This window comes from Vigna unguiculata, chromosome 2 (assembly GCF_004118075.2).
Source record: "Vigna unguiculata cultivar IT97K-499-35 chromosome 2, ASM411807v1, whole genome shotgun sequence".
Taxonomy (NCBI): Eukaryota; Viridiplantae; Streptophyta; class Magnoliopsida; order Fabales; family Fabaceae; genus Vigna; species Vigna unguiculata.
Window position 1 is genome coordinate 29,603,120 of NC_040280.1, and position 25,689 is coordinate 29,628,808.

A 25,689-nucleotide genomic window follows, 5' to 3' on the forward strand; every position below is an offset into this window, starting at 1 on the left:
CAAAAGTTGAAATTAGATTAACATATTTTGAAGAACGGCTACCAAGCTGACATATCTGAATGAGAGTGAGTATCATCTAACTAATTAAACCTTCAATAAACCGAGTCCAGAAACAAAACAAAGATTAATTAATTATCATATTCGCACCAGCATCCTTCCTTTTTAATTCACTTACATAAGTAAAATGACAAAATTCAACAAAAATTCTTTCTTTTGCACGCCACTCTCAAGTTTTGAATCTGAAAATAGTGATTTCTTGAAACCCGTAGAGCTGGCATTGTTTTAGATCACGTGCCCACAAAATCTATGTTGTGCACGCCTAGCAATAAACTCAACTCAACTTCAACTTCAACATCCTCTTCATCATCATTCCCTATGTTGAAGGGAGAGTGAATATCCTTTTTTAATTCTTAACGAACATTTTTTTTTCTCTATTTTTTTAATTTTAATTTTAACATCATTTTAAGTTAAGATATATACGAAATAAGATCAGAAAAAAAAACTATGTACTACAAGATAAAACTAAATTTGTATGATCATGATCATTATATGAAAAAATGGTTATAATTTTAATGTGTGAAAATACCATGAATATTTCCATGGAAATTGTCTTGTTTATACTCGATGTGTCTTGTTTAATTTAAGACAAAGTTGAATATAGTTAGGTTAAAAACTTGAAAGCCCTAACACATGCATTTATAGATTATGTTTTCGATAGCCGCATTTTCTTGAGACCACCCCACTTGTACTTGCATCTAATTGTTTATCCGAGTTGGTCACTTTTTGAGTTGGAAAAAGAATGACTCCATCATACATTCACCAGGGACTTTGAATACATTACCCACATTCATTGCCTTCTTATGGAGGGGACCAGACTCCTAAACTCTTATGCTTAATTCCCAAGAGATCTTCTCTTTTCCTTTTCAAAACTATCAATCTTCTGCCCATTTTCCTTGCATGTTCGGAACAGTAGATTTCATTTTAGGTCAACAAGTAAAGAACTAGAAAAGCTTTTTAATAAATCAAAGGATTTTCCATTGATCTAATAAGTTTGAAGTTTGAAGCAATCATGGTTCCCATGTATGTGAAGAAAGGCGTTTTAGGGAAGAGAGTGGCGCATATGATACTCACTGTCTGTACTGTGTTAATTACATGTGCAACACAGCTTATTATCGTGTCACGAGCAGCAAGGTGCGCCACTAACTACAACAATTATATAATTAATCAACCCTTCAATTCGATGTGCTTGTGCATGTCTCTTTCACATAACACCAAACCAAGCTCTATCCTAAAACTTCATTTCTTTCCATTAACCATGGATTACAAGCTCTCACAAAATGCACCCACCAACGCCAAAAATCATAATTTGAGGCCTAATATTATGCCAACATACACTAACAACTGCTCTTGTTTCTTCTGCATCATGTCTGAAACAATTCCTCCTCTCAGAAGAGCGAAAATCGCTCGCTACTTCAAACAAATGCCTCTCAGAGACCACCAAGAACACATCCTCGCGTTAAGTGGGCTATGGAAAATCGCCATAATCAACCCCAACGATCCAGAATTTCCTTCCCTTGGCATCTTCAGATGCATGGCCAAGTTAATTCAAAAGGGAGTCACTCACAAAGATTGGCTCCTTAGGTGTCAGAACATATACATCCCTTATTATGCGGCACATGTCATTGGTTCTTACACCATGAACAAACCCAAGTTTGCTCATAAAGCTGTTAAGTCCAACGTGGTTCGGCCACTGATAGAACTATTACGGGGAAAGATTAGTTGGGTTGAGAAAAGAGTTGCACTTCGCGCACTGGGTCATTTGGCCAGCCATGAAGCAACTTTTGAAGCCGTCGCTGAGCATGAGGCTGAGGTGGTAGAAGCAGCCATTGACATAGCATCCACGGGCCTAACAGAGGTGTATGAAAAGTTCGTTGGGTTGAAGGAATCGGAGAGGTTGCAGTACCATAGGAACTTGATGACAAGAGGGCATGGAGACTTGGAATTAGAGAACAGAAAGGCAGAAGAATGGGCCAGCCAGCTTCAGTGTTGGTCTCTCTATCTTCTTGATTGCTTTGCATGTAGAGAAAGATCTCTGAGACTAATCTGCAAAAAGAGATTCTTGAAGAACTTGTGTGGAATGTGGGGTGGTTCGGTAAACCCAACATCACCTTCGGGAATAGGGCTTCTAAAAACTCTTTGTAAAACCCAGATGGGGAGAGAAAGTGTGGCAGATTTAGAAGAAGTGGTAGTGAATCTTTGTAACGTGTCAAGATCCTCAGATGACAGACAACACATGGCAATTGATAGTCTTTTGCAACTTCTCAGAGATCCAATTACAAGATATAAAGTGATAGATACTACTGCTCCAGTTCTTGCTGATTTGGTTGAGCTTCGAAGCATGGGAGGGAAACCCAAAGTGGGGCAAGAAATCATGCAGACCCTCTTGCTGGATTACCACAAAATCAAGTTTTGTGAGTTGAATTTGAAGAGTGAGAGAACCAAGAGAACATTGACGGAGTTATGGGAGATGAAGGTGGAAAGAGTCAAAAGAGAAAGCTTAATGAATGAGGAAGAAATAAGAGAAAAAGAAGCGTTGACAGGTATTTTGAAACGAGAAGGGAATCGAGAATTTGGATCAGGGAACATAGAAAAAGCTATGGTGAAGTACACAGAAGCTTTGGATCTGTGTCCATTACAAACTAAGAAAGAGAGAATTGTGCTTCATAGCAATAGAGCACGGTGTCACTTGCTTCTTAGAGACCCAGAAGCTGCGCTCAGCGATACCACGCGAGCTCTGTGCCTATCTGATGCGGCGAGCGCGTGTGTTCACAGCAAGAGTCTGTGGAGAAGATCACAGGCTTATGACATGAAAGGGCTAGCCAAGGAGAGTTTGATGGATTGTTTAACGTTCATCAGCGACCGATTCGGGTCTCGAAAGAGAAGGGGATTCAAGATCCCACACTACGTGGCACAGATGGTAAACAAACAGATGAACGCCACGTGGCTTTTTGCTTCAGCCAAGTCATGTTGGAATGAAACACGCCCAGAACTGAATGAATATGTGTTCCAGAATAAGATTGATGCTCTCATGGTGAGGAAGAAGACGAGGATGAGAAGATGGTAATAGAATTTTGTTGTCCGAAAATTGTGGAAATTTATGTTGTTTAATTTCTTGCCTGTGTTCTTGGACAGTGATGGTGTGAAAAGTTACTGTTGAATAGTTATTGTACCGACACGTATTCGGTACACTTCTTAGACAGACGTACATGATTACATACGTATGTTTACGTAGGAAAAGTAAACCTTTCACACATGATAACCAAGATATAAAAAAATAAATTTAACGTTTACTTTTTCTTATATTTTTTTATGTCCAAGAATAATTTAATATATTAATATTTCAAATTTGATATTTTAATATAAATTATTATTATATTATTAAAATAGACTGTGAAGTAAAATATTTTATTTTATATAATATTAAAATATTAATATATTGAACTGTTAATTAGTTTTATAAAGAAAGTCTCTCGTTTATGTTAATCTCATTATTATCCTTTTCTATTTCTATTTATCTGTTACTTTTCTTTTCTTCTTTTTTGTTTGTTTTTTCCCTTTCATTCCACTTTCTTTTAGTCTCTATTTCACACAACATGGATCAAGTTGGACATAATAGCAAAAAGATGTAAATATTATGTTCTTTAATAAAAACAAAAAAACCACTTTTATCATGTAAAATTGAAAAATATACATAAAGAGCTCTTTTAATATTAAAAAAAAATAACAAAGTTCATTTCAATATTCTTTTAAACATTTAGGTGCTAGGATATCAAAATTAATATTTGTAAACATATGACGCCTTTATTCATCACTTTATCATTGACTCAAAAAATATCAATATAAACAAAATTCCAAAAAAGAGAGTAGAGGTAGTAAATATTATATAAAACATGTAAAAATCAGAAGAAAATATGTAATAATACTTTCTTGGATATGCCTCTCAATATATGGCTTCCGCTAAGGTACATACCTTATGATTCTCGTTCATTTTCTACTCTGTTGAAGTCAGGTTTGCTTTGCATACATTTTCTACTTGTTCATTTACTCATCATTCAGTTACAAGCACACTTAACCTTTTTTAATTATTATTTTTGCAGTAGAGTTTAAATTTTTTTGCTCGAATACTATTATGTATTACGTTCTGGACTAAAGCAACTAAAAACAATCATCGATGGTTCAGAATGTGGAGTCCATCTAGTCCAGTTCCTTTTTTTTTTCTTTTTTGTATTTTCTTAAAGATGAAGAGATTTTATATTCTTAAAAAAAATCCAATCACTAATTTTTGCACAATACCATAACTAACAAGAATAACACTGCATTATATCAGAAATATTACACTAATATTTTGCATAACAGCTCACTAGCTACTAGCACAAACCCTTCTATCAATGCAATTTGTACACCTCAAGGTAAATGCAATACTTAAGCACTAAATGAAAACCCAGTATCCTCAAGTGCTCCTTCCTTTCCTCACCAACCAAATCTGCATGGTCTTTGGATTAACATTTCAAAGCAAATAGAAAAAAACTGAAAAGATTTTATTTTCATTCTCATGCACCGAATAGATAATTTGTTCAGCCACCACATTTCTCTCAAAGTCCTCACTTGTAAATAACAATTTTTTTTTTCTTTTTTATAAACTAGACAATTGCAACCAACACCACATATCATCTTTCATTTTTGTTATTAGACTCTATTTCTAGGCCATGTTGTCATAAGTAATGTACCACATTATTAGGGAATCAAGTCTTCCCATCCAACAATGAGTAGCAAGTTTTTAGATGTTATCTACCTTACGACGTGTGGTGAGGAGAATGCACACCGAACCATGGATTAACAATAAATCAGGAAATGAAGTTATGACTTGGAGTGTTTACAAAATAATAAGAATGTAATATTCTCACTTGAATAGTTTAATAATACCCCATTCTTACATGGGGCGGGGCAGCCAGCCACATAGTGGCTATTGGAATGAAATGATAAATGGTGATTTAATCATCCAATGCCATAATTTACAGGATTGTACAAAGGCTAACATATATCATTACAATTTAAAAAGCGGCACAAAGATTGAGCCTCAACAGGAAGATCAGTTAGTAAATGTCAGCTTTTAATCAATAGTTCTGCTGCATTTTCCGAAGCTTGTGAAAAACCAGCAGTAATGTAGTAGTTAGGCGAAACATACAGAAACCTAGAAAAAACAGGTAATACTGTATTGAATTTGCTTTTACAGGAGATACTGAATAGACTGTACTGTATATTGGGTAATTATTTATAAACACTACAGGACAAGACCAGAAATTAAGAAAAAAAGAAATTGAAAAACAGAGCCATTCACTCACCTGGCCATTATTTCAAGGAGTGCAATCATCAGAAGAGCTCAAGGCAGCAACAACCGACCCTGTTGTTGCAAACGTTGATGCTACATCATGATAGTCTTTCCATGAGGTTGTTACCTTCAGAGATGGGTATAGCCAACTTTTGACAGAATCCACAAAGGAATTTGGATCCAAGCTCAAAATGGCTTCCCAATCAACCTGGCAACCTTGTGGGATGCTTCCTGTGAACTCCATATTAGCAGCAAGGAACAAACCCAGCATGACTGCAAATCCGACTACAGCAGATCCTCTAGACAGTGGCATAAAGTTATACCTGAAAGAGGAATAAATTTACGGAGTGACTTGGACCAAAGATAGAAGAAAAAGATTTACATAATGGCTTCAAACGTGCCAAGAGGCTAGACAAACTATGTATTTTTACAAGGCCCTACCAATAATATGTCATCCTTAAAATTGCATCTCTCACATTTGCGAGCGCATCAAAATCAGTAGACCCATGATTTTCACCACAGTAAGCATTGCAGAGAGCCTGATAGATATCAGGATGGATACAAGGTAAATTGTCAGAATTCATCGAGTAACTTGAAAAATAATTCATGTGAGACTTTAAATAATGGAACATAGTGTCAACAAATTTCTAAAGAATTCCAATGAAAGCATCAACCACGTTTTAATGATAAAAGGGACATGGATCCTTGGTAAAGACTAAAACAGACATCCTTTGCAGGAGCTAGGGGTGGGAACGAATTGAACTTTACAAATCCAATAAAGTAGATTAGATTTGAAATTCAGATCCATTTAGTTATATCAAGTTGATTTGAATTTTTTAATCTAGTTTGAATTTTAATTTATATTAGATTAAATCCACATCCATTTAATCTGGATACAATTGGCATTTATAACCAAGGCTCTAATCTATAATAAATTCAGTTTTATTTGAACTAATTTAGTTGTTATATTTATTTACTAAGTAATTAAGATATCTCTCAAAATTAAATTATTAATTTTGAGGGAGTGACCATTTACAGAGTCTAATAGCACGGTTCAAAATGATGAGAGTCGTAATCCTTGATTCTAATTGAAGTTTTTCCCTTTTTTGTATTACTTTTTCTTCCTGCTAAATTATTTTTACTTATAAATATTTTTCTGATTTTTTTTATCATATGGCAATATGAACACCTATTTGTAATATACTGTCTTATTACTTGTTGAAATTTTACTTTTTTCTATAAATATTAGTCTTTCAAAAACAAAAACAATTTGTGATAAACAAGACCCATTGCCCTTTTTAGGCTCACTGGCCTAGTTAGGTTTATTGACTTGTTTGTAGGTCTTATTATAAATTAGGCCACGTAAACAGGATTTTAGGTCATGTCAGACTTTTAAGTAGGCCATACTTAAGCTTAAAAAGAGACCTGTAATAGGTAACTAAGGCCAATGATGCACAGGCCGAGGCTGAAGATGTCCCAACCAGATGCTCCAACCAAAGTTGAGCTGAGAATACCTTGGCCGAACCCAAGCCAAGGATGCCCCCATCCAAGACTGACCAAACAACACCCCAAAAAAACATTGTCTTGACCAAACAATTTTTTTGACAAACATTGATTTTGGATTTTTTAAAATCCATAAAAATATCCAATAAATTCCTAATCCAAAAATATGTATTTCGGATTTGAAATGGATATATTAAGATGAATAAAGTGATTTGGTTTGAGTAACTGGATTTCTTGCACGACCCGTATTAGAAGCAATCCACATAAAGAGGGTACACACACACACACACACACACACATATATATATATATATATATATATATATATATATATATATATATATATATATATATATATATATATATATATATATATATATATATATTGGCTAAAAAAATACAATCAAAATTGTTTGGTATAGTTATAACTATAACGTACTTCCCATGCCATTGCCATTTCTGCATCATAATCATCCCATCTAGCGGGTGTACAAGGGGTTCTAATTGCAAAGTCAAAAACATGCTGCCCCCTGAAAATATTCACCATTTCCGTAATAAAGTAGACAAGTATGAACAGTTAAGAAAAAAAAGAAAGGAAATGGAAAGAAAATAACTAAAATTTTAATTGTATCAAGCTTACGTTTTTACAAGTGTTATCCTTGTTCCCTCAAGTTGTTTCCTGAAGCATTAACATCCAGAAATAAGTATTTTAAAAAATTATACGTTCCCAGGTACCATCTGCACCTTGCACACTTACCCTTCAAATGCAGCACTGTTGCACCACGTAGATGACCAGAAATCCTCACCAATAGCATTATAAAGATCAGAGACAGAATTTGCATGCGCGACCTGCAAATCAAATATTGAAGTCTTCATTTTCTTAAAAAAGGGCAAACTACTGATTATTGTTATTATTATTATTTATTACTATTATTATTCAAACAACAGTTAAAAAAAGGAACATGTAATATCAACCACAGACCATCATTGAGATTTAATAATTGGTAACAATCACAAGTCATGAGAAAGAGAGTTATGAAGCATTTATATTCAAAGATTAATAAATATTTAGAAGGGAAGTCCAATTCTATCACTTAATTAAGAAGACTTGGAGTGCCAACAAAAGCTTTGCAAGAGAAGACTCCATTTGAAGCATGGCACAACTACAAACCAAGGCTGACAAAACTGAAGACATTTGGTTGTCTATGTTTCTCTTACATACCCCCAATAAAGAGGGGCAAATTGGATAAGAAAGAAGAAGCCGAATTTTTTTAGGCTTTAGCTCAACTTCCAAGGCCTATAGAATCTACCTATGACAAAACAACAAAGTAAATGTCAGGGATGTGAAATTTTTGGAATCGGAGAGTTGGAACTAGGAAGATGACAAGGAGCTTGAATTTCAGGAGGAGAATGAAGATGTTGATGAAGAACCCATAAGAAACTAGATCACTTTGAGGCACCTACCAAAGGTGTCAAGGAGCCTGACAGATATGAAAAGGCTGCAGCTGACCACCAGAAATGGATAAATGCAAAGAAGGAGCTCAAATGATTCTAAGAAACCAAACAGGGGTGCTGATGGACAGACCTCACCACAAGAAAGCTATTGGTGTCAAATGAGTTTATAGAACAAAACTCAATCCAGATGGTTCTATAGACAAACAAATGAAAAGGCTTGTTGTCAATAGATATACTTAGGTGTTTAGTGTTGATTTTTCTGATACTTTTGCGCCAGTTACCAGGCTATAAGCCGTAAGAATGTAGTTTTCTGTTGCTGCACAAAGTGCTGGATTCTGCATGAAATGAATGTAAAATCAACTTTGGAATGATACTTGGAGGAAGAAATTTTTGTTTAGCAAGCTGAAGGGTTTGTTGTTGAAGGGCAAGAGGAGAAAGTGTATCGACTAAAGAAAGCTTTGTATGGTTTAAAATAGGCATTGTCATCATGGTATAGCTGAATTGATGCTCACTTGGTGAACTTAGGCTTTAAAAAAGTGAGTGAATCAACTGTATATGTCAAATTGATGGTGAAATACTTGAAGTATCTCTATATGTTGAAGATCTTTAGTTTCAGAGAGTAGTAATGAGCATATTGATAAGTTCAAGGAAGAAGTGAAAGGTGTTTTTAAAATGAGACCTTAAGGATGAAATTTTATCTTGGTATGCGGGTCTATCAAAAACAGAATAAAATAATCTTTTATCAAAGAAAAATATGCAAATGAAGTTTTAAAAAAGTTAACCATGGAAGGGAGCAAACCAGCTACAACTCCAATGAATCAAAAGGAACGCTTTTTGTAAGGAAGACAGCTGAAAATGTGGATGAAAAGCTACCCAGGAGCCTTATAGACCGCCTAATGTATTTATGTGCAACAAAGCCTAACATCTTGCATAAAATAAGCTTGTTATTGGTGGATATTCCACATTAACTAGAGATATGATTAAATTATAACAGTTGGTTTTGTAAGGTTGAATTAGACTTAAAGTCCGCTTCTAAGATAAGATTAAAACATATTATAGCGAAATTTATTGGACTTATTGTGTCACCCACTATTAGGTTGTTATCAAACCACCTATAGTCTCACTTGAGATTTTTGGAACAAGATACCATTGTTTTGAAAATTTCAGTCTTCTTGGTTACTCTGATAGTGATTGTGTTGGATGTGATAATAATATGAAAAGTCCTTTAGGTTATCATTTTAGCTTTGGTTAAGGGTTTTTTTATGGCATTCAAAGAGGACGGAAATCATAGCTCAATTCACAACAGAAGCAGAATATGTGGATGCAAATGCTGGTGTTAGTCATGCTCTTCAGATCAAAAAGCTCATGACAGATTTGCATATGAAATAACAGGACAGCACACAGATATTTGTGGATAATTAAGCTGCAAGTTCAACTGCTATTAATCCAGTTTTCCATGGAAAAACAAAACACTTCAAGATAAAAACTATTTTCTATGGGGGAGCCACAGAGGGAAGGAGAAACGAAATTAATTTACTGCAAAACAGAGAAAATAAAGTACTTATATACTAACAAGGGCACTTCGTAAAGCTAGGTATGAATTCTTGAGGCAGAGGCTGAGTGTGCATGTTTGGTTTTCAGTTTGGGAGCTCAAACCCAAGTTTACTTTGCATTAAAAGTCACAAATGATATTTGACAAATTTTTATTCTGTTTCATTGAACTCCAAACGTGGGTTGCTTTCAAAGCAAGACCATAAAGTTTTTCCGTTGAATGAGATTTTCAGTTTCATTCAACCAAACTTAATTTTTTTAACTGCAATCCAAATACACTCTTAGTCTATGCAGTTCCAGAGTCAGGAGGAACGTTGATTGGACGACTCGTGACACTGAATTTTGAAGTTGTTGCTAGTATTTTGGATTCATGAATGCTTTTATGATATCTGTTGGGAACTGTCTGATATGCTGTATGTATAGCAGATTTTTAGGTACTAAATAGGAGTTATTTTCCTTTATTCCCTCACCTGTATAAATTATGCTGTTGATCGATCAATAAATTATTCTCCTGCACTCCATGTTTTTCAATATACGACAAAAATACAAAAAAATAACATACAACCTACAAGTGTGAACTTTAAAGCATGACTAGGCAAAACAAATAGCACAAGATGCACATTACAGCCCTTACTAACTCGAGCAAAGAAAAGCAACAGTTTTCCAAAGCAACCAATTGGGTTACAAGTCACGGCCGAGGCCCCTTGCATAGTAAATCAGGTAACAAGAAACATGCACCAGATGTAAATCAACAATACACAAATCACCTCATCCAATTTCCCATCTTTGGAGAGACGAATGATATGATCTGTCTTGCTGTAGACATGTGATTTCTCTTTTATGACAGTCTTTGCAATATTTAAAGTCCTGTGATGTATAAAAAGAATGAGTGCAAAGCAAGTCTGCCAATACTGAACTTAAACAGGGTCTATTTACCTTTCACAGTTAGCAAAGTAACGGACAACTTTGGCTTGTCCCAGGATCATGGGTGTGTGAGAACCAAACCCAGAATTAAACTCTTCACTGCAGTGCACAGAAACCAATAAAAACCAACACATGGGAAGCACTAACAATATGGTTTGCAAGAATACTTATTGCCCGAAGATGAAATACCTTAGCTTATTTACCCACACAACAGGGTCACAAGGCTCAGAAATCTGTCTCCATCTAACAGCTATTGAATAAATATCTTGCCATGATATTGAACAGCTGGATGATCTATCATCTACAATGCCATGTGAAGGAGATGTTTCGGAGGTACTACTTGTGCTACAACCAGCACCTCCCCTATTCTGACTGGGCATATTAATTCTTTCCCTTCTCCTTGCCCTTCTGCGGTTCTTTGAGTTTGAGTTGTTTTTATTAGAATATTTCCATTCCGTTTGAAGGGCACGCCAAGCCTTAGAGACCTTTTGAGCAATTTCAATAGCAGCAAATCCTGCCATACGATGCTGATAAATAAGGAAATATTAACAGAATTAGAGATAAAGACTTAGATTGAAAAGTTAACAATATGAGAATAATGACAACCATGATTGGCTGCAAGTTGCTTTTAAGTTCAGACATGAAAAGTAATAAGGTACAGACAGATACCTAGAATCAAGTACTGAAATTTCCTGCAGTACTGAACATAAATATTACTTTATAACAAGAAAAACAAGTTCAACAAAGAAACCAAACACATTATTCATTTTTAAACCAGACATATACGTGTCTTCCTTTTTCAAAATATAAATGCACCCACTAAAGGGAACTCATTGTAATGATATGTTATTACTTCTATTCTACCCTCAGTTTTCTCAGAATGTCTTTATTTGTGTACAATAATACAGAGATCTACATCAAAGAAAAAGGCCACAAGAAGCTGCAAAAATTACGTAAATGAAAAATTAACATAGAAAATCCATTTTACATAATTTCATTATTTTCTTCTATAATTTGATTTCACTTGAACTTTTCAGAATATCTGTAATTGCCTGAAAAATTTTGCTCTCAGCCCCTATAAATTTATATTCAAATCTGATCACGACTCAAATCCCAAATAAAAGATTAGCCCTAAAAAGTAAGGAAAAGATAAAAGAATAGTATCTATAATAACAGACAATTCCCCAATATGATATACCCAATGATTGCTGGATTTGTCACATGCACCTCTCTGCGGCAACAACTATCAAATCAAGGACAAGTTATCTACTAAAACCAAAGGTCCATCCTAACTACATTACGACACAGACAAAAAGTACAAATTCATTTGTTCACAAAAAGGGCTGCAAAAGTATAAGTGCCACCCACAGCAATGTGTAAAATTAATAAGCCCCGATATAGAGACATTAACATATAAAAAAATTACTATACCTGACGCCTGTTAGGTAGGAAACCAGGACAATCATATTGGATTTTCTTGCCAATGAAGTCTGCAGCCTGTATAAGAGCACCCTTCTGCTTCGTAAGAACTAATTCTTGCTTTCTAAGCTTTCCCTTCCTCAAAGACTCACGCAAAGGAGGTTGGCGGTAAACCTTTTCACATACATTCTTGGGATGTAACCTCTTGCACCAGTACTCCTGAATATAACAAAGACATAATATCATAGAGATTAGAATCTAAGCAATACGAAACACATCTCCAACATAGAAGTAAAAGTTCATCATACACTTCTGACACCAACACGGAAACTCAAGTTATGTGCAAAGAAGTAAGATTTACAAATTTTCTGCCATTCGACAAGTATGACGATAGTAACATGATTCATAATTATTTAGTTCAAAATAGTAATCCTATCCCAAAAAAAATTTAGTTCAGCCAAATTAAGAGATGAAAATATCAAAGAAAGGTGGAATAACTTCCATAACTTTACCTTGAAAAGTGGATCAATATCCCCATCTATGTCAAACCAGCAAAACTCACCGTTAAATTTTGAAGCGGTGTAAAGAGCAATCTCTTTCTGCGAAAGGGAAAAAAGAGTTTAATGCTCATTATACCACTAAGCCTCAAATAAAAATTAATGGAAGATGTTAACATTAATTAACCAGTACATAAGTTCATTCCCATAATGCCCGAAACGAATGTACAAAATTAGTCAATAAATGTATCATAATAATCAGAAGAAAGCAAGTCTGGCAAGGGTTTCTTAATGAAGCCTTTACATGAAATCTAAGCAACAAGAAGAACTAAAGCAGAAGAGGACAGCATGTAAAAATATGTTAAAGGAACTTTGTAAGTTGACATTAGTAAGCTCTCAGTTTGTATGTTGAAAGGCATGAATCCCTCACTTTGAAAATTTACCACTTTATTAATGTTGGTAAAATATTTTTATTGTAATTATAAAAATTAAAGTATTTATTTTTTGTATTATTTTTAAACAGTTTCTAAATATGTAACTCTTTAGTTCCTAACATGTAGGATAGTTATTCCCAGCGCGTTACATTGTTACAATTGTTTATAACGTTTAAAAAAAAAAAGTTAATAGACATTTTGTTTTTTTTTTTTTTAACATTAGAAGCTTTGGAATTGGAACAATATATTTTTGTTTTTAGTGCCGCACCTTCACTTTTACCGGTGCACTTCCTTTGCCTATATAAAGTGCATTACATTGAGCAGAAAAGGCACACAAAATATATTCATTGACGTTCAAAATCATTGCCAGTTTTTTCTTCTAAATTATTTAGATATTTTATACTCTTTCAGAAAACATTGATATTCATAAAAAACATTGATATTCATAAGGTTCGGATATTCTTCATTGTACTCAAATAATTTAATGGTTTGTTATATCTAGAGAGAGGAACACATATGCGTCTTTCAACCAGTGCAGGGGAACACTTTCTCTCTAAGAACCAAGGTTTTTTCTAATATCTTACTCTCTAATATTTTTTATCATGTGTTATTGTTTTTTATAAACATTGTATATTGTATGCTAAACACTACTATTCTGACTCTCTTTTTAATCAGATTTTATTTTATTTTTTATTTCTAACTGCTCCAAGCTTTTTCAGATGACATTTTCACGGAGAAGAAATGAACTAATTTTCCTTTTCATAAATAAAATAGAATTAAGGGAAAAACAGAAGCTGCACAAATATAATATTTTACAATATACAAACCTGGTAGAAGGCAAGGCACTGAAGCACAAACTTATCCATTGATTCCAATTCCAAATCCAGAGCAGCATCATAATCCTTGACCTGAGATCATAAATGAAGTTTCCGAGTGACAAATGTGAATCAGTATTTCTCCCAAAAAGTTAAGAGTAAAACTTTACCGCCTCTTTGTATTGTCCAAGAGCATGGTAGCATGAAGCTCGCAAATATAAACACTCAACATTGGCACCATCAACGCTCAAACCCATTGACAAATCGTTGATAGCCTTCCTGTCACAATCAAACCCAATTTAAATCAGAAACAAGATAAAGTAGTAGAACCTAAAATTCAATTCCAAAACATGTTAAAGCAGGCCCTTGTTATGAAATATTTGAAAGCAATTACATGGATACGTGGTTACTACTATAAATTCAAAGCGACCAACAAATCTTAACTACATGACACATTGTCTCATACAATTTATATCTCTCAAGCATTGCACTGCAGACCAAGATGTAAGTCATTAACCATTGAATTGACCACTTCTTGGATTCAAATGTACAAGTACTTTCTTTGAGACTTCAGGCACAGTTAATGCCAACCAAAATTTTCAAATTCAGAAAGCATCTTACTATAAAGCACACTTCAACCACCATATTTTCTTCAATAACTACCTGTAGGTCTGCCACTATATGTCAAAGTGTGTTACTTGAATTCATGGCCCCAAACATAATACTATTGAAGGCTTGCAAGATACAGTTATCTCAATTAAATAGTCAATCTCCAACCAAACAGCACTTAAGGTTGTTTACATACCTATGCTGTCCCATTGCATGGAACAAAAGGCCACGCAAATGATAAGCTCTGGAAAACCTAACATACAACACAAGTAATCAGCTGCGGATAAAGAGCAAACAGACATAAAGTACTTCAAGCTTTATAAACCAGTTACCAGCTAAAATGTCTGCGATGCCAATGATACCATTTCATTAACAACAATTACCTTCCATCAATTTGCAACATCTGACTTAGACATTCTTGAGCTTTTGTTGGCTCCGATATATCTTGATAGAACTGCCAAAAACCTCATTCAGAATAAATCTAGCAGCCAGAATAATTTTAAATAAAAGCTTTTCCCATAACATAAAATGAAAGTCCAAAAACTGTCTCCCAAAGTTAATAGATAATGAGCTATAAATCACACACTGATAGATCCTGATTAACTACCAAAATCACACTTTCAGAACAGGGTTAGTAACAAAGTCTTCAAACAGAAAAGCCATAAACCTATAACTTGAAATAAAAAGGCATGAAAGACGTAACCTATTTTGTAGAGTTAAAGCTATAAGTTACTAAAGGAAAAATGCAAATGAAAACTAAGTAACTTAGCTGACATTAAATGGAAACTTTGATTTAAGTAGAATGAGTTAGTATACGGGACAGAAATGTTATGAATGAAAGAAGTGATACAATAGATTACATTTCAAACCATAAAATAATATGCACACAGATGACTCGGGATTTTCAGAATAAAGCTTTCAGCTAAATTAATAACTAAATGTTCCAACAATCTATCAGTACAATAAGGTTGATAGATACCTGAGTCAAGTGTGCCCATGCTTCAAGAAAATTTCTATCAATTTGAAGTGATTTTAGATGTGCATCCTCAGCTTTCTTATATTCACCAATTGAAGATAATGCTAAACCCTGTACAAGAAAGTGTTTAGTCAGAAAAATAATAGATATATTTTCATGTGAAAGATGAGAAAACCAACATAACAGGCTCATAATCAATGAGGATTAAAATGTTAAGACTCGGGACCCACCAAATATGTGTAGGCAGACTTATTATCCCTGTCTAGTTGCACACAGGCTGAAAGGTCTTCAACGGCAGCATTAAACTCTTTAAATTTGAAATTGACAATTCCTACATTGAATTTTATGAAAAACATACATTAGACAAATATAAGTAGCATTACTAAAAAAAAGTAAACTAATTTTATCAACATTATCACAGCAATAATATATAATCAAACTTCAACTTGAAATTAACAGGAGATATGACATACTTATTAAAAAAGAATAATATATTCATTTCATATGACATGAAACTAATGAAGTCTCTGTCTAGAATTCTAGGAGCTACCACAAGATGCATGAAGGAACCATCATTATAGAAGGAAGCACAAATAATTATTCCAGCATCAACCAGTTAGCCAAATAACAAAATGAAAAAGACTGTCAAAAGAAAATACCTCTCTCATGTAAAATATCTGCTGAGTTGGTTTCAAACTCTAATGCCTTAGTCAAATCTTCAACAGCCTGAGATGTCCAGAAGCAGTAGTCAATGTCACATTATGAATTGTTATGTTATGTGTGCAAGAAAACCATTTATAATAAAAAGTAATTAAAGTGAGATCTTACTTAAGTAACTGAAAATTTCAATCACCTTCTTTTCAACGATATATATAATAAGATCACTAGTTAAACAATGCCATAACATGACTCTACATAACTCTTGACAACTGCACTAGTTTTGCTTAACAAAAAAATATTTGACCCAAGTGTTAATGCCTAAACCAAATCAAGTTTCTACTCCTTAGTTAAAGTAAGTCAAATCAAACATAAGTAAAAACCAGATTTCAAGACCATTTCATTTTCTGTACCAGAAGAGATCCATTTCATTAAGGGTGGGTGTCAATGGACCATACCTAACATGAAGCATTGATTAACAAAAATACCCATTTTAAAAGAAAAAAACAAATTCCAATCAGCAATGCGATCTGGGTAAACTTAAAAAAAATACAAATACTAAGATCGAGTAAGCCACCCCACCTCAACAAACTCCCCCAAGGCTGCCCGAGCTTGACCTCTCCTCTTCCATGCCTCACCCGCTGATGGATTGAATTGTATAGCCTAAGACATACATGTGGAACTACTTGTAAATAGAGGAGATACCCACATATCAATGTACCTTTCAGAAAGTTAAATCAAATTTAAATACCTTTGAAAAATCATCTATAGCAGCATCAAGTTCTCTCTTGAATGCGTATGCCGTCCCTCTACCTATCAGTGCTTCGGGATATGCTGGTTCCTCTTTCAGAATCTGAGTACATGATGAAGACGAGACAAAGTTTGTCATTGATGATATAGAAAAATGAGGATAAGATAACAAGTAGACATCAGAAAAGGAAACACAAGTATCTCTAACAAGTAAATATCATACAAGGAAACACCACCAATATCCCAAAGGAAGCACTAACCTGATCAAAAATGGTTATGGCACGAGCATATTTTCCTTCATTAACCTGCAAAAGATCACAAAATCAATATGCTATTAAACAAATAAATACAGGAACCAGCAGTTGTGTAAACAAACCTCCGCTATTCCTCGTGAGAGCCCAAAATCTACACTTATAGACTTAGTCTTTGAAATCCGAGCAACACAGAACTTCTTATTTTTCCTTGCATCACCATTTTTTTCATGGGGAAAAATAAACTTACTACTTGGCTTTCTAAGAATTTCAGCAATTTCACTCGAATCACTACTAGACTCACCCCTACTGGTAAATACTCTATCTTTGTCACATGATTCTGATGTGTCACTTGAGTCATTGCACGATTCAGAATTATAACTCAATTTATCAATAACGTCAGGGCTTCCATTTACTTGGCTGTCAGATTTATTAGACTCTCTATCTTTACTACAAAATTCATTTCTTAAGTCAAAATCATCAGCAGACTTCGGCAAGATCGCAGATTTATCACTTGTATTGTCACATAATTCAGCTTCAGCACTCAACCTATCTTGGTTCTCACCAAATTCAGTCAAGCTCCCATTAATCAGAGCATCTGATTCGGATTGTGACGTGGGCGACCCATTGGTTTCACACAATGCAATGTTGCCTTGCTTTGCTGTTGTCAAAAGCTCTTCGAGTTCTAGCAACAGCTTCAAATCTGCAGACTGATGCTGCGCGTGTTCATAACCTTGCTCCCATACTAACAGAGCATCTGCTTGCCTTCCCAAAGCAGAAACCGCACGACCTAGTTGACAGAATAAGCCGGTGCTAAGTTCGAAAGAAAAAGCATTTGGCACTTTGACTCTTTTCTAGTAAAATTCAAACAAAACGGTCGCCTGATGATAATCCATAAGCACCACGAATAAATGATAAATCCGTGAAAATAAAATTCCAAGCTCCTACGTGGTTCTTAACATTCTATTCATCAACCAACTCTGTTATTCTGACAAGCATTTAAATCGCACTTCCCAAGGTTTCAAACAGTTAAAAGAAGCATCAAGTGTTGAATGAATTTAATAAGCAAGAGACCTTTGAGAATGTAAGCTTGAAGACGCGCGGGATCAAGCTGAAGCGCTCGGTCGCAATCCTTAATTACGTGTTTGTGCAGCTCCAGTTGGCTGTAACAGAAGGCTCTGTTACTGAAAGCCAGCACCGGAGCAAGATTAAATTATCACATTATCATTCACGACGGAGAATTAATCGTAATCGCGATAAAAAAAATCGGAGAAGTCCGAAGAAGAGTATGTGTACGCACCAGATGTCTTGGATTGCACCAGACTGAGAAACAATCGAATCGAGGATTCGAATGGCCCTAGACCAGTCCTTGGAGCTGCAGAGCCTAGCTAGCTGGGCTCGCTGAGAGGTAGCAGAAACCATGATTAAAGAAGAGAAACGATGAACGCAGATCAGAAGAAGAAGAAGAAGAAACTTGTGTGTGTTGTTTCTCCTTTCAGGTTACAATGAAAAAGAAACTTGGGGTGGGAGATGCAGCACGCAAGGGTAAAATGGTATATGTGAAGGTTTGGAAATTTGGAGGAACAAGGTGGCAAGGAAGAAAGGGTGCAATGGGAGTGGATTTCGAATGACCGACGAGGTGCATGGCGCGTGACGTGCACGAATGCCAAAAGGTGTAAGTGTCCAAAGCCACTGACACTAGCACAGCACTGTTGTTGTTGTAGTAGTAGTGTTGGGGTTTGGGATTATGGAAAAAAGATTCTAATTTTAGATGCTTTAATTACTCCCGAGTTTATTAGGATTCTGATTCCATGACTGTAGGATAAGTTTAATGGAATTAAAAATTCATTCCCACTTATCAAATTTGAATATTATTTTAATTTTTATTGGGTATAAAAATGTTCTATAATCATATCCACTCGCTTATTATTTTGAATATTAATGATTGTATTTTTATAAGAAAATCATAATAAAAATATAATATTAAATAGTAATTATGTGTAATTGAAATTTAATTACCATTGCAATATTTATTATCTTTTTTTAAAATAATTGAGAGAAAAAATACTTTAACATTTTCCCTGAACTTATATAAAATGACAATAAATAAACAAGGAATGAAAATATTATAAACAGGTATAAATGATTAGATATATGTAATGGAAATTATGTTTTTTGAAAGACATTTCAAAATGTTGAAAGAGAAATATGTATTTTAATTTTTTTAATTGTTTTTAATTTTTATTTTAAAGTTGTGTGAGATTATTAGGTTAAGTATATAATGCACAGAGATAAAATAAAATATGTGTAATTGAAAATGAAGTACTTTAAGTATTCAAATAAACATGATTAGTATGAAGTGAATTGAATAATTGATAGGATGAAAAGTTGTTTATCAAAAGAATTTTTTTTTTTAATGAAATGAAATTAAAAAATAATGGTGAAACAAAATAAAATATAAATGACGAAAATAAGTTTTGTTAAGTTGTTGAAAATGTTCAATTTGAGAAGAAGATAGAATCGATATAAAAATGTTTGTATATGTTGAGAATAAATCTAATTTAAATTGTATTTGAATAAGAATTAGAAAGTTTAATCACATACAATGAATGAGATTCAAATATACTTTGAACAAAAATTGGATTGATATCGTCAGATAAATTAAACTCATGTTTCATTTATATTATTATCTATAAATTTCTTTCGGTAACCGACTCAAATAAAGACTATATGATACTTATATGTTAAGAGACTTCTTGAAAGTGATTTGAACAAGTGTATGGTTATATAAAATAATAGAACAAATAAAATTTTCTGGTACAATTTCTGGTGTACTCATATAGAAACAGTACCTTTAAAAAATATATTTACTTAACATAATTCATTCAAGAGCTTTGGATCGATTCTTCTTTTCTTATCTTACTTTCCAATATTGAGACTCAAACCATTTCATTTATATTGGTTAAAGTTAAGTAGTTATAAAATACCTCTTTGCAAAGCCATTCGAGTTTAGATATGATTGTGGATCCAATAATTTTTCTAAGTGAGGTTTAGCTTGAGTGAACATAATATGGAGGTGTCAAAACAAATATGCATCGATGACTCACAAATTCAGAAAAAAATGTTTACAAAACTTATGCTTTATGTTATTAATATCATATTTATCCTTTTTATTTCTTTATTTTGTTATTTTTTACTTACAGTTAAAAATGTTAAAATAGATTTTAATTTGCGAACCAATTTAACTTATGATGAGTTTGAATTATATTGAGTTAAGAAAATTTCATTATTTATAAAAGTGGATCGTATTGAACCTGACTCATTTAACCAACAAGTTAAATGGGTTAGAGTTTAGTTTAATAGATTGACTCACAATCCACTAACAACAACACTATTAATTTTTTTAAAATCTTTTTATTATAATTATTTATTATTTCTTCGAGGTTTACAATTTGATATTTTTAAATACTAGAATACTTAGTAATATTTTAATAGTTTGAATGTTTGATTTATTTATTTGCCCAAATATATATGTTGATACTTTAATCTTTAATTACTATATTTATAATAATATTTCGAGAATTAGTGATTTCACTATTAAAAATAATAAATTAAGTAAATTCACTTTCATTATAATACAATAAATGTATAAAATAAATTACAAAAAATAAGAAACATTCGTATGTGAGTCAACCTATAAATTTACCAACTCGTGATGGATTAAAATTTATAGTTTACCGGAAAGTGAACCGAGTTGAACTAACCCTTGTTCAGCTCAACTCAAATGTGAACCAGGTTGTCTTAATTTGACACTCCTATTTTTACTTTACTATTACAACAAAAATATTGAGTTAGTAATTTGTGTTTTTTTTCTACCTATGCTTCTTTACTTGCCTGAGTTTGGGTTAATGGATATATATATATATATATATATATATATATATATATATATATATATATATATATGTTTTGCTTTAAAAAAAACACGAATTTATTTTTAAAATAAATTTGATTTTATAAATGTTAATAAAAAAACATACACAATCGAATTATAAGTCATTAAAGTACTGTTAAATTTACTTTGGCAAATTGGTTTTTAAAAATATTTAAATAAAAATTATTAATAAGAATAATCTATTTTAAAAAATAATTAAAATACTCGTTATGACGTATATATATTCAGATCCAACTACTTTTAGCTCGAATGTATATGGTCATGGAATGAAAAAAAAGACAAAATTTTTGAGACCATTAATGTAGAGACACGTACTAGTAGGAAGGTGCATTAATAGCAAAAACTTCTTAATTGCGGGCTATTATTATTGAGACCATTAATGGACGCCTAACTCAAAGGACCATTAAAGTCAAAGCCCAACTCTCTTGTCATTTTCAATTCACCATCATTGATTCAAATGTTGAAATAAAGCTAACCGCTTAGCTTTGAAAATCCCTTTTAGTTACATAAATTAAGTCGTTAATCTTTTTGACCTTAGTGAATTATCTTAATTTATATCTTTTGATGAAAGTGTATTTAGTAATCTAAGTCTGTTTGATCCATCTTATTTTAAATTTATAAGTGATAAGTGAAAACACCACAAGATCAGGGACTCACGTTTCATCGTTATTTATTAATATATATATATATATATATATATATATATATATATATATAATATAAAGTTTCTTACTTGGTTAGTTCTGCTTGTTGAATAAACTGCTTACATGTTAAAGAGTTTGTTTTAAAAACTATTTGACTCGGCTTCCTTTTTTCAAAGAGAAAACAAATTGAGTTAAACATACTGATTGAAATTAATTTAAATATTTTAGTTTTTTTTAAATATAATGAAAATAAAATATATTCAATTTTAAGTATATATGTTTGGTTGGGTAGAGATCAACCGCTGAAAAAACAAAATTAAATATTTTAGAAGAAAAGGAAAAAAGTGAAGAAATAACAGTAATAGAGGATAGATTTATAATTTGGCTTTTCACTGTTTTATCAATTTTGGTTTTTCATTAGACAACTCTTAAAATTCACTGAAGATAGATTTATAATTTATTTAAGTAGTTGTCGGTATTTATATGAAGTATCTACCATCAAATTGTGAATGAATAGAAAATGATTTTTATAGTTCAATAGAGGTTTCACATTGATTAAAAATAAAACGAGTTTATAATATGTAAATAGGTACAAACTTCATTTTACAAACTGATTTTGTAGGGTTGAGTTAGACTTAAATTTCAATTATTTACATGATATCAGAGTCATGAGTTAGAGTTTATTCTAACGAGATTTGTTATTTGTTCTCAGTCTATTCTGTCACCCGCTATCGAAAATTTGTTATTTGTTAGGTCTATCATGTCACCCACTATTGAATTATCCATTAATGTCTAGTCTTACGCTCAAGATATATATATACTTTGGCATGGGAGTGTTTGAAATTTCACATTGACAAAAAATAAAATGAGTTTCTAATATATAAGTACGTGTAAACATCACCTTAATTATAAATCAACTTTGTAGAGTTGAATTAGACTTAAAATCAACTTCTTTATAAACATGATTAAAAATCCTTTGTTCATGGTTGTCTTACATTAAAGAAAAATTTGAAATTTTTTTTAACACAATGTTCACAAAATTTCAATTGTTCAATTTTGTACTGCCAAACAAGTCATACTTCTTTAATTCAACTAATTCCTTGTAATTTACAAGACTTAAACTTTTTATGCCATATTTTAGTTTTAGATAAGACGATTTGCCCAACAACAAACCACAAATATAATAGGTAAAAGCTAAACGTAAGAAGAGGAATAAAAAGAAATCATATATACAAATAACATTATTCAATTGAAGTATTACCAAACTCCAATATACTTTTACACAAAAATTTACTACAATTCATCATTAAACATACAACAGTACCATTATAACTAATACCTATGAAATATCCCTAAACTAACGAAAGAGACATGTACATTGTTTTTCATTGTAAAACTAACAAAAATTACTTAAACAGTTTCACTAGATAATATATATTTTTAATAAATAGAAAGATTAGACAGATTATTAAAACCACCTAACACATAATAGAAACTACATATGAAATACTGATACAGTTAAATAATTTAAAAACTTTTAGACAATATTTTATTAAGTGAATTAAGTGAATCTTCCAGAAAGATAATATTGCGACTTTACACTTCTCTTACCAAAAAGTGAAAAAAATAAAAATAAAAAGATTAGACAATTGAGAACTCATAACCTGTTTTTCACATGTAAAGCATTATTTTATATTATTGCTACTAAAGTTTTGTATCCTCATTTATTTATGCACACGTGTATGACTTATAACCTATTCTATATCCATCAATACGTGACTTGCGTTCATACAAAAAAAATATCTTGTTTCTTTTCTTTTCTTTTTCTTTAATCCGTTACCCCACTTACTTAATGCTCCTTTTGTCCTTATATGTCCTTTTAGTTAGAAAATCAGATTGTCTTATTACTTTGTCATTTAAGTTTTTTATCGAAAGAGTAAGTATTTTTTATATTGAAAGAGTAATACTATTCACTTATGTTTTCATTATTTTTCTATATTCTCTCCTATATTTGTATATTTTCATATATCTTCGCTTCTTCCCTCTTTCTTATAACTGTCTAAATATCTACTTAGTTTCACTGTTAGAAAAAACACTGGTAGTATAACTTTTTATATCATTATCTAATTACGAGCTATGACAGTTACATAAATTAAAAATTGAATTGCATATTTAACTTTTACAGTTATAGTACTTCTCATGTTTAATTTCTAAACATTTTTTAGACTTACGGAAATAAAAATAACATACACAAAGATTGAAAAAAAAAATAATAACGAAGAAAATACTTAAATATAAAAGCTAAAACAGAATTTGTTCATAATCATAAAAAACAAACCTAGATTTAAAACATCTAATGACAGTTACAACGTACTACCCTTGTTCTTTTCGCTGTTCAGAGTTCGTCAACCCACCACGAACCACAGCGAAATCGACATTTGATTCCCACTACTACCTCCACGCTCTACCATGATAGGTTCGCACACAACAAAGTGAACAAAAAAAACAAAGAACAAAGCACAAATACACACACAGAGATTCCCCTTTCCAACGGAATCAAGTGGATCACCAAAGTGTTTACCTTCTTGCCTCAATCTCAAGGTGAACGTGTTCGAGCAGCACCGGAATAACGATATCCGGCGAGCTTAACTGCGGCAAATGGCCTTCGGTGGGAACAACCTCCACGATGGACTCAGCAGCAATGTTCTGGTGGAGGTACTCCGAGATCACCACCGGAACCGCCATGTCCTTCTCCGCCTGGATGATGTGGCAGGGGACGCTGACAAGATTCAGAATGTGTCTCATATCGCTTTGAAATATTGTCCGCGACACCATCAGCCCTATGTCGGGCCTCATGTTGAACAACGTTCGACTAAACTCCTGCACCGCCACAGACTCCAAGTCTCCGCCCACAGCCAGCGGAGCGAACCCGCAGCACCACGCTTTGTAATTCGTCGCCATAGCATCGAACAGTTGGTTCAGCTCTTCCTGCTCAAACCCTCCATAGTAATCCACGTCGTTCAAATACCTGAAAAAGAGAACAAGAAATTGAAAATCAATACGAATAAATTATTGTTTGCTCAGTGACTAGTATACTTTTAACTTAATTCACGATTACCTGGGGGAAGCGCCCACCATAACGAGCTTGGTGAAGAGATCGGGGCGAGCAATGGAAGCAATAGCACCAACCATTCCGGAAACAGAGTGGCCAACGAAAATGCAAGATTCAACCTGAAGCTCTTCTAGAATGGCCAGCAAATCAGAGGCGTAACCTTCTAAGGTGGCGTAACGCTCGAAATCGAAGTATTCAGGGTTAGTGGTACCCGCGCCCATGTTATCGTAGAGAACGACACGGTAATCGTCGACGAGATAAGGTACAAAGTGTTTCCACACAGATTGATCCGTGCCGAAACCATGACCCAGAACGATGTACTCGGTGCCTGATCCCAAAATTTTCACGTTGTGAGCTTCCGCCGCTATCCCCATTTCTTGTCACTTCTTCCTCTCTCCGTTATGGGTTTTGTTTTGCTCAGTTACCGGCCACCGTGTGAAAGCACGACTTTGGGGATCACAGGTTCGCCGCCCTTTATTGTATTCGGATTTCTACGGGGAACAAGTGGCACCACATCTGCAGATATATACAATAATTATCTCGCAAAAACTTGACCCGGAATAGATACAGTGTAATTTTATTGGTCACCAAAAAGAAGAAGATTCGGGATTTTTAGTTGTTCGCTAGATTAGAAATCAAGTGGACAAAATATGTTCTGTCCCCAATACAGGGAAAAAAAAATAACTCCTACCTATCCTTGGAAAGGATAATACAAACAAGGGAGAAAAAAAATGGCATTGAACTTAAA

The 25,689-nt window shown here is 33.2% G+C and overlaps 3 protein-coding genes across 4 annotated transcripts; 1 reads left to right on the forward strand and 2 right to left on the reverse strand.

The window, feature by feature from the left end:
* Window positions 1-1,264: 1,264 nt before the first annotated feature.
* Window positions 1,265-3,302, forward strand: LOC114174332. Its single transcript, XM_028059167.1, has one exon. It carries the CDS (start codon window positions 1,316-1,318, stop codon window positions 3,122-3,124), a length of 1,809 nt encoding a protein of 602 aa, XP_027914968.1. The 5' UTR covers window positions 1,265-1,315; the 3' UTR covers window positions 3,125-3,302.
* A 1,591-nt stretch (window positions 3,303-4,893) lies between these two features.
* LOC114173750 (suppressor of RPS4-RLD 1-like) lies at window positions 4,894-18,897 on the reverse strand. 2 transcript variants are annotated; one of them, XM_028058331.1, is made up of 24 exons: window positions 18,531-18,890; window positions 18,305-18,414; window positions 17,356-18,020; window positions 17,240-17,284; window positions 16,981-17,082; window positions 16,812-16,892; window positions 16,232-16,298; window positions 15,803-15,903; window positions 15,576-15,683; window positions 14,980-15,050; window positions 14,793-14,849; window positions 14,158-14,266; window positions 14,000-14,080; window positions 12,754-12,840; window positions 12,254-12,460; window positions 11,012-11,349; window positions 10,835-10,921; window positions 10,666-10,765; window positions 7,650-7,741; window positions 7,533-7,571; window positions 7,332-7,422; window positions 5,831-5,928; window positions 5,403-5,712; window positions 4,894-5,251 (listed from the first exon to the last, which is right to left on the reverse strand). In XM_028058331.1, exons 1-23 carry the CDS (start codon window positions 18,650-18,652, stop codon window positions 5,415-5,417), a joined length of 3,156 nt encoding a protein of 1,051 aa, XP_027914132.1. In that variant the 5' UTR covers window positions 18,653-18,890; the 3' UTR covers window positions 4,894-5,251; window positions 5,403-5,414. The 2 variants fall into 2 exon arrangements, 1 of the variants encoding a protein (XP_027914132.1); XR_003602554.1 differs by lacking the exons at window positions 4,894-5,251; window positions 5,403-5,712; window positions 10,666-10,765 and having other exon boundaries at window positions 18,531-18,897.
* Window positions 18,898-24,099: 5,202 nt separating this feature from the next.
* On the reverse strand, window positions 24,100-25,634 carry LOC114166911 (probable esterase KAI2). Its single transcript, XM_028051787.1, has 2 exons — window positions 24,948-25,634; window positions 24,100-24,857 (listed from the first exon to the last, which is right to left on the reverse strand). Exons 1-2 carry the CDS (start codon window positions 25,313-25,315, stop codon window positions 24,407-24,409), a joined length of 819 nt encoding a protein of 272 aa, XP_027907588.1. The 5' UTR covers window positions 25,316-25,634; the 3' UTR covers window positions 24,100-24,406.
* Between the last annotated feature and the right edge of the window lie 55 nt (window positions 25,635-25,689).

Bases quoted from the DNA above. Each gene is read 5' to 3' on its own strand.
- LOC114174332 (XM_028059167.1), top strand. From the start codon at position 1,316: ATGGATTACAAGCTCTCACAAAATGCACCCACCAACGCCAAAAATCAT.
- LOC114173750 (XM_028058331.1), bottom strand. From the start codon at position 18,652: ATGGTTTCTGCTACCTCTCAGCGAGCCCAGCTAGCTAGGCTCTGCAGC. The intron at 14,850-14,979 runs GTAATTGTTGTT...GTTGTATGTTAG, and splicing joins ATGTTGCAAATTGATGGAAG to GTTTTCCAGAGCTTATCATT. The intron at 11,350-12,253 runs GTATAGTAATTT...CTTATTTATCAG, and splicing joins TCCTACCTAACAGGCGTCAG to CATCGTATGGCAGGATTTGC.
- LOC114166911 (XM_028051787.1), bottom strand. From the start codon at position 25,315: ATGGGGATAGCGGCGGAAGCTCACAACGTGAAAATTTTGGGATCAGGC. The intron at 24,858-24,947 runs GTAATCGTGAAT...TCTCTTTTTCAG, and splicing joins ATGGTGGGCGCTTCCCCCAG to GTATTTGAACGACGTGGATT.